At 31.1% G+C, this 10,008-nt stretch overlaps 1 protein-coding gene across 1 annotated transcript in view; it reads right to left on the bottom strand.

Annotated features, from left to right (window-relative positions):
* Positions 1 to 6,689: 6,689 nt before the first annotated feature.
* Positions 6,690 to 10,008, bottom strand: part of LOC132736103 (uncharacterized) — a 31,657-nt gene continuing 28,338 nt past the window's right edge. Inside the window, exons 14-16 of the mRNA XM_060723183.1 lie at positions 8,758 to 9,543; positions 8,431 to 8,513; positions 6,690 to 6,911 (exon numbers count right to left, since the gene is read on the bottom strand). Coding sequence (XP_060579166.1) covers positions 6,690 to 6,911; positions 8,431 to 8,513; positions 8,758 to 9,543 — 1,091 coding nt within the window. The remainder of the gene's footprint in view (positions 6,912 to 8,430; positions 8,514 to 8,757; positions 9,544 to 10,008) is intronic.

The following is a 10,008-nucleotide window of genomic DNA, read 5'->3' as shown; positions in this document are numbered from 1 at the left end:
GGAACAAGTTAATTTTGATAAGAAGAACTTTTACATAGATTTTTGTTGAATTACAAAATGTCTCTTATTTACAAAACTGTTTTAGCCTTAGATTTATTACAACTGTTGAATGCAGTTTAATTGAAATAATAAGTAAATATATGGATATTTGAAGTCCTGTTTTATTTAGGACCGTGTATTATGACATTTCATTACATCAACTGATTTAGTTCACTGGAAACATTAGTGACCTTGGTAAATTGCCATTCATGATTGATAATATAGTGGAATCATTTCATTTTTAAACAAGCATGGAGTTTCAGAGCCTTGGCATACTTTGACATGTTTTATTTTACTTTTATGTCGGTCGATTTAAAAAAAGGTTGATGTAATGATTATCACCCGATATGAATTCGTCTTTTGCACCGGATTGGTTGAATGAACCGGCTTTTCCCCTAGCTTTTGACATGTTGCCAAAAAAGTGAACTGAATTCCTATTTTTTGCCTAGTTTATGATTTTATAGTGTCTTAGAGTGTTCTTCTACCAAATTGCTTTGATTGAAAAGGCATGTTGAGAACAATAGTTGATTCGTTTTGAAATGAAAAAAATGCATTTTTCTTTTGTTAAAAGTTGAAAATTTTGAAATTTCTCATTTGATAGATATTGTATCATTTTGACATGTATTTTAAGAGTTTGTTAAAACACCCATTTGTAAATTTGACATCGGAGGACATTTTTTTTGCAGAAGGAATCGTTTTTGAACTACGGAAATATGAAATTTTTGAACTATTTCTTCTGTCATTTGATTGATTTTTTTTATGCCATATATGTTGTGAAATATTGAGCCATGCTTCATGCCATTGTATTAATACCATACAGTTTCTCCCACAGTGAAGTATGGACACCAGAAACATGCAGTAGTCAAATCTTTTTTACTTATTATGCATTAACATAACTACAATGGTGGTGTTTTCTTTTAGGTAAGCAGTATTTACTACTAGGAAGTTAAAATGAATTGTCAATGATATTTATGCAAGATTTTGCGAATGAAATGAAATGGCTATTTGTCATTAATGTTGATTAAGGTAATTTGTTTCACTCAGTAAGTTTCTTTGGATTTAGCCAATTTCATCTATTTTTTTCAGCATTAATAAAACGATGAACTTTACTAAATTTGAGAGTTCAAAAATACAGCTGCATAATATCCATCGAGTTTCTGGATCCTAACTGATAATACACAGGTTATGTAAGATAGAGGAACTGTTTGGTGTTAATGTAATGGTAAAGTTTTCACTGTTAAATGCTGTGATGCCGATGATTTCAGCCTTAAGTTGTTGAAAATCATTTTTTTGTGACAAGATATTTTTACCAGTTTTATTTCATGTGTCTGTTGTTTATTTCCTAAACAGTATGGTATTTTTTTTCCCAAATATATTCACACTAAATTTTTTTCTTTCTTTTTTTTTAAGAAAAAAAAGAAGACATGTGCGGTAATTAACAAATGTGGGGTTATTTTTTGTCTAGATGGAAATAAAAGGCTAGTCTTTACCTATAGAATAAAGACAGCTTAAATTATTGAATAGCTATTTAGCAGGTTGTAGAAAGAATTTTTTCGTCAGGATAAAAAACCAACGTATAACGGTTAACTGTACCATTTTATATATGTATTCATTACACAAGGAAAGGGGATTTAATAAAAAGAGGTGATATAAAGAATATGATAGTAAGCAAGTTGCTCTGTGAAGTTACTGATTTAGAGGTTATAATGTAGAGGGTATAGATGCATGACGATAAACTGACATAGAGATCAGTGTTGCCAAACTATCATCTGTCATAGGTATTTAATTTATGTGTTACTGGTACGGCTATTACCAAGTTAAACCTAATAAATCTATCAACATTATATAGTCTCTGTATTTTATCCGTTTCCTTTGTGGCTCCCATGTCCATTAAGGTAAAGGACACTTACCTAAGATATTTGCCATTCTTTGCAGTAGGTCTGATTCAGCTATCATATCTAGCTAGCTTGCAGATTAATTTTACCCAGGTATCTAATTTTTGCTTGAAATAATGCACACAGAGCACAACTATTTCCTTGTATAAAATCTGACAAAATCTGAAGTGTATTGTTGGTCCTTAATAGGATTATTGACCATTGGAAAGCAGGGATGACAATTCTACATAATAAGCAATGATAGAGAAAAAATATTATTAAAGTCCCATAATTTGCCTATTGAAATAGCCCAAGTCTAAAAATATCACAACTATATGTTGAATGACAATAGACTTTCACTCCTCAAAGGACATTTACATAACAATAATTGTTTTTCTGTGAATTTCCACAATTCCTGCCTGTAATATCCAGCCCCGAGACAAGTCGAAAATTTATTATGGCGAAGCTTTTATTCTGTGTTTTTGTCTACAATCTAATTATGTAGGGGCGGTCATGGCCCGAGTGGTTCTACATTTATAAATAATACAGCTTTATAAGGACAGAGTGGTTGACTTTAAACCACTTGCCCTCACCACTTTGGGTTCGAATTCCAATAGGAGTCTTATGCTCATGGAGAGGTAACTTCAGCCACAAAAGTGAAACATAATGAAAAATTCATCACAGTTTTATTGCATGGCAATATTTTGTCAACAAATTAACAGATAACAATAATGATTACAATAATAACAAATCTATAAACAAGTTTTTATCTCTGATACATTCACAATTATAAACAAACTAAAAAAGATCCTCAAAACAAGCACTTAATGCAAGTATTATGCACAAATAATCTTACTTTGCATAGTTAACATAAAAATTAAATGACTGTATGAAATGTGGATCACTTTAAACGAAATTACAAAGTAATAAATTTCAGCAACTTTGTAGTTATGTTTTTGTATGTACAGAATTTGGAAGAGAATTTTGTTGAAGAGTTGGAATGTTACCATACTTTTAACACACACAAAACATTTGCTTAGATAACGACAATTCCTTATTACCTATCAAAATGTATTTTAAGTAATGTTTTATTTGTAACCATAAAAATAGTCCTTTATATGGCATGCCATGGTTAAAAAATATACAAATAGATTTACATATTTATATTGACATAGCAAAAAGCATCTACTGAACTCTGAATTTTGGTAACAATATACAGCTAGCATCTGTGCTGTCTTACCAGGCTCAAAACTAATGTTCTTTGTAAAGCAGCATGCCTCCAGATGCTACTTTTCGTGAACATTTTGAGAAAAAAATATTTTAAAGTAAAATAAAATTAAACCACAAAAGATGCACCCCCTTAGAAAATGTAGTTTACTCGTATCTTTTTTTTCTTTGCTTAAAATCTTGGCACAATTTTCTCAAGTTAGATTTTCTGGAAAAAGTAACTTAGGCTCATCTGTAGGCATCCTGCTTTAAACTTGACCTGTTCTAAATTCAAAGCATGAAAAATCAAACAGCAGGTTCAAGATTAATGTCAGCTTTTTTTCACTGAAACTTTTAAAATTATCAACAAACAGAACCAAGCAGGGATGGTACATTGTAAAAATCAGACATCAAACATCCATAAAAATTTATATGCTAACATCATTATACAAAATTTCATAAAGTTCTGATAAAATACTCCATACAATTTTTAGAATATTTTAATAGACCCTTTAATTGTTCCATGACATTTAACAATGTTTTTGAGCAACTACCCTTTCCCATGAAGATAGCACTAGAAAGTGCATCTATAAGGTAATTTTTTTTATCTTGGTGAAAACATGAAAAATATGCCATTATCAGACATTTACCTACATTAATTTAACTGTCTTAAAAAAATACCGTTTTAAACCCAACATGGATATATTTGTAAATGTGTGAATTTATAAACATGTGAATTAAGAATCCAATGAATCTTACGGATGATAAGTTTCCCAGACAGTATGTTAAAAGGTCGACTAAATATTTCAATATGAAAATGCAGAAATTAAGGTATATCTGCTTAACTTAAATATTTTTGTCTCAAATGTATTCACATACATATTCAGAACTTGTACTATAAAATTTACTATTACAGCATATAAAGCTATATCTTATGAAATATTTTTATAAGATTTATCAACAGTTAAACGCAAACTGATGGTCAATTTCTTGAACCAGTTGTGACTTAAAATGTCTATGTTAATCAAAACACATGGATATTTTATATATTTATAAACCGAATAAAATTTTACCGAACAAAATATGCTGTAATTTTAGGTAAGGGGTTTAACCATTTAGAAATGGTTTTGTGCACACACCATTTGCTTTTAAGGGCAATATACTACCAAATTTCTCTCATACTAACATTTACAAAGTATTCTTAAAATCCAAACAATAATTTTCGCAGCATATACATAGCTTTATACACTTAATAACTAGAAATACTTTATTATAAAGTATTTCAATGTGTACATACATGTATTTACTTTCATTTAAACAAACATGCCTCTAAATCCATGTCAAAACTATCTTAACATTTTAGCACAAAAAAGGCAAAACTATTGTTATTTACATTTATCACAGACTATTTTACTTGTTACATCACAGTAGGCATATTCTTAACAGTTTAACCTGTTGAAACAGAAATTGATTAGCCTTTGCCACCAGTATAGAGCCAGGCCAGCCTGTACCAGTGTGTAGTCTGACCAGGCTCTATACTGTTAGTAGCTTATTCCTTTGTATATCAATAAAGAAATTCTTTAAATTTTGAATAGAATATTACCAAATTCAAAGCAGGGCAAAATCCATTACTCCAATTCAGCATGTTAAGAGATAAGAAAATTGAGTTCATTTTGTACAACAATCACCTTGTATTGAAAATCATCATCTTTTTTAAAGTGACATTAACTAATAATTCGCTGTATCGCACCTCTTAATCACTGGTTGTGATATCTAAATGCCCATGCAACCAGTACAGACTCAAGCCAGCATGAAGATTGGCGTGTTGATCATCAGCAGTCAGACCAGGCCCTGTACTCTTGGTAGCTTTTTTTTGCAATCTTACACCGGTATACTATTGATTAAATACAATAATCTTTTCTGATACATCTAGGGTCAACTACTATAAAGCTGATAATATCCCAATATATCAAAGATGAGACATTTTTACATTCAAACAACCATAAAATAAACATTTCAATGAAAACATTTTATAATCCACTGTATAAAAAAACCAATAAAATGGCCAAAAATTAAACTAGTCTGACAGAGGTCATGGATGTCAGATCTACTTTGGTACAATTTTGTACATAGGAAGATTTTTAGTTGACAAGTAACAGCTGAAAAGATAAAAAACCAGGATGGAGGTATAAGTTGCATGAATGATGCAATATTTCCATTAAAAAAGAATTAATACTGGTATTAAAGACATTTCGCATTGTCAGGCATGTTTGATTTTCATTTAGCGGGTCCAAAGTGGAAGTAGGCCAATTTTTATATGCAGACAAAGCTTACAATGTAACATGATGAACAGTTTGCTAAAATACTTTAAAGGCTATGCATTTAAGGGCTAATATACATAAAACTGAGAATTGTAACAAAAACAATACACTTGTATTTATCTGGAAATGTGCTAAATTGCTGAAGACAAGGTAAAATATTTGTATGAAGATGTATGAACATTACATGAATGGCAAAATCCTGTTGTAGTGCAGACAGATGCCAGTTTTTTGCAACAAGCACAAAGAACTTGTAAAATCTTAATTCCAAGTAAAGCAGTATCTTGTGTCCATCAAAGCACATGGCCTCAATTATTGTGTGTAAAAAAGTAGTGCAAGGAGGCAATCACCATTTATTGACGCAAGAACTACAATTATAATGAAAACAGCAATCATATTTTCAAATTCAACCTTTATATTTGGTAACAGTGAAGTGAGTATGTCTGCATAATGTACACAATAAATGGATAAAAAATGTTTATTTCTCTGGCACTTCTAAATTCTTACACACAACATGGAGGCCATGTTTTTTTCAAGGTGAGAGAAACTGCTTTATTTAGATTTAAACTTTTGCAAGTTCTGTATGCCCTATAACTGACTTTAAACAAGATTTTGTCATTTAAGAAATGTGCATAAAACCTTACTAAAGATTTTACTTGGTCTTCAGAAATTTAACACTATTCAATGTAAATATTTTTGTTGTTAAAATTTTCAGTTTTATGTATATTAGTTCTTAATACATAGACTTGGAAGTGTAACTGCAAATTGTTCATCATCTTACATTGTCTTTATATTCACTTTGCATCCACTTAGTGAAAATCAAACATGACTGACTATGCAGAATCACCTTAAAGGAGTTTCTATGTTCGGTTTAAGGATATTTGTAAATATCATTTAAAACATTTCAATACTGATAGGAATATACTTTCAAATTCAATACAATATAATTTAAAACATTTCCATATCCTCACACAGAAAGTAGTACTTGCATACAGTATACACCACTTATAACGATATTCTGGGGACGGCCAAATTCATATCCAGATATCGATATATCCAAGAGGCAAGCAATTTGAAAACAAGAGTTCGGATCATGGCAACAGCTATATTTAGCATTATATTGTTAAAAGCAATATCATTATAAGTGGAGTTTACTGTATTTGAAAAATTAGTAACAAAACAACTTAATAAATTTTATCACTATCGTTTTGATTGTTTAAAGATTTTCGCATGCCTTGAAATCAACAAGTTTTCAGAACATTTTCTTGGGGTAGAATTTTGGTGCATCAGGAGATTTTGGTGATGCAGGTAAAGCAGTTTTTCTGTGTGGGACAGTGTCTCGTGCCCTCCAACCTAGTGACCCGGAACAGTCTGATGTGGATGTGTTTAGTGAAGCAGTCTGGTCACCTCGACAGTCCATGTAAGAATCTCTACCTATTTGGTCAGCATAGTCCAGTATATCCATAGCTTCAACCTAAATATACATAAATAAATAGACTTCCAAAGACCGACTGACTCCAACATTACACCATTGAACATACACAAAACAGAAACATCATCTTTGAATTTATCCTAAATATATCAAGGATTACACAATTAAATTATCTAAGGTGGTGAGATAACATTTGTACTTCTTGTTATTGAAATGAAAAATCTTGATTAGTAATAGAAATGTTCACAGCAATGCTTCAATTTTAGGGCTATATTATAAGTGTTATGTACAATCACAAGAGCTTGGATAACAAAACACAATTTAGTATCTGACACAGGTGGTTCAGACTCTGTACCAGCTAAGCATACTCAATTAGTCACAAATTGTAACTGAAAGACCTGTTCTGATGCAGTACTTTAAGTGTAATCTAAAGCTGGAACATATGACATTAATTATTATAGCGAGTATGAAAATTATCTTAATGAACAAATATAGACACTGACTGAAGTGAAGTTAAGGAAAGTAAAGTAAGTAAAGTAAATAAATACATGTAAAAGTAAGAAAGTAAAGTCTTTATTTACTGTAGCTACATTTGGTTACCCAATCTTCCATGTCGGCCAGGTTAATGAAGAAGTTCATCATCAACATATAATTAGCATATGTTTGTTAAACCTTAATCTTATAAGGATTTTGTATTTGATAGAAAAACAACAATTTTCACATGTGATCTGTTAAGTTCGCATGCCTGAAATCACAAGTTTTAGACTTTTCTTGTTGAACTTTGTGCATCAGAAATGAATAAGAGTTTCTTTAGTTCTCGTGCCAAAAGAAAGAATTTGTATGTGTTATGAAAGTGCAATATGTAACTTTATTTGGTATATCCCCCATCGCCAACCCAAATATACATAACAATAAACTACAATGAAAATATTCTCGTGCCTCAACATTTTCCAGTAAAAGACTATCAAAATGATAATAAAAACAATTTTTTTACCAAAAACTTCCCAATGATTTCACAAAATGTTAAACAAAAGAAATTTTTTCATTTTTTCACGGTTAATCATAACTTTCACGCTTTTTCTTTAACAATTATTTTAAGTACATTGAATCAAAGGCTTGGATAATTAACACATGTTTAAAATGGAAAACTCAAAATCAAGTTTCCGCTACAACTAAAATGAAGGTATTTACCATTCATACCAATAATAATCACATTGCACAACTAAAGCGATATGAAATTTAATGGTAAATCCTTGACACAAAAAAAATAATCCTATATGAGGCTTTGTTTTGGTTCCATCTTAAAGTCGGACCATAAAACTATTCAATATTTTAAGGAAATTCCCAACTTTGAATTGTTGTTCAGAGAGAATGCAATCTGTATAGTTACATGGCCTTTTGGATTCTGTTACCATACATATAGAAGTAGTTTGTTCATGCAAAGGAATCGGGCAGAAATCAAGCCTCCCCCACAACATGTCAGGGTATTAAAAACCTTTTGTTTCATAAAAGGACTATAGTAATCATGTTATATATAACTGCAGCAGAAAGGTAATGTTACCTGCACATGTGAATTAAATTCTCCAGAATCTTGAGAACAATGTGAACATTGACTGTTACTTCGGCCTTCTCTCTTCACCCAATCTGTCAGAGAAATACATGTAATTCATATTTCATACAGTCATAGTATCATAATTAAAATAAGATAAGTTTTTCTTTTAAAATCCTGGTAACGGCAAATATTGTGATAAATCAACTTGGTTGCAGATAAAAAGCTCACCAAAAAAACCTAGACAACCCCATACTTTAGCCAGTTTAATTGAAATATTTTTACTGAAATAATATATTACAATGACATATGATATAAATAACTATAAAATGTACTTGCCTAAAGTTCTATCAAGACCTGAAACCTGCCTTTCGATGAGTAGATGTTGTTTTGATCTATCTTTCAGTATATCATTTTGCTGCAACAGATTCACAGCTTCAGCTGATTTTGTGTCGATTTCCATCGGTTCAAACATGTCTCTATCATAATCATTCTCCTCATTGACCTGTAACAAACTCGTAGCCTCCCAACTCAACACAGGGGACCGAGGCATTACTAGCTTTACTCGACTTTTAAGTACAGGAGACTTTGGCATTTTCTGACCACATGATGTACTACTACCTGGGAAGAAATAGTCATCTTCCTCTAGTTTACTTCTAGCAAAGAAGTAATCTATTCCACTAAATTGATTCTTAATGGCTAAGTTGCCACTTTTAATATCACCACTGTGACTGTTTTTGTGTGTGTCAATATATGATCTGATCTCCGCCTGAACTTTCTTCCTCCTATGATCTAACAATCTTGAATTGTTATATAAATGATGTAAACTCTCCTCTTCATAATCATTCTCCTTACCCTCCTTACCATTAGCATTACCATTTACATCTAACTGTTTATAACTATAATGCTGATCTCGGATTCTTTTTATGCTACTTAAACCAGTATGATATACATTTCTTACATCACTATGAGATTTTCCTCCATTATTATTAGTTGCTTGAAATGGGTTTTTATCCGCAAAGTTGATCTTTGGCACCATAGAAATATGTTTATTGAAAGAATAAGCATGTTCTGTGTCATTCTTATTACCAACATCCATCACATCCGCTGCATTTCTTTTATTATCTAAATATAAAATAAACAAATAAATTGTTGTTAGGCAGCGCGCTCAACTATTCTCAGTTCCTTACAGTTAGGAATGGGGAATAACTCTGAAAAAGTAACTCTCCAGAGTTATGGAACTTGTGCCAATTATTCAAACAAGTGTCCATTCCCTTCAGTAGTTTTTGAGATACAAATTGCAAGCAAAAACTCAACCAAAGTGTGACAGAGACGCCAATTCCCTATTCTTTGAATAATAGAGAAACAAAAACAAACATTATATAATTATATGTTAATCATTCTGGTCTTATTCCTTTTCAAAAAGAACTTGCACACCCACTGGCTCTTAAGTATGAAATGAACATAGTCATAATCTAATGGAATACCAAACATGATTGCTTCAACTCCCTTTTCATACCTTTTAAGGCAATTTATGACAAAGATATTCTAAGGTATTCTATATTCACTACTTTAGGAATTACAACAATG

The sequence above is a fragment of the Ruditapes philippinarum genome, unplaced genomic scaffold (genome assembly GCF_026571515.1).
Source record: "Ruditapes philippinarum isolate M1 unplaced genomic scaffold, ASM2657151v2 ctg5773_1_1_1_1, whole genome shotgun sequence".
In the NCBI taxonomy this organism is placed as follows: domain Eukaryota; kingdom Metazoa; phylum Mollusca; class Bivalvia; order Venerida; family Veneridae; genus Ruditapes; species Ruditapes philippinarum.
Note: the sequence above shows the minus strand (reverse complement) of the source record. Positions and strands in the feature narration are given on the sequence as shown.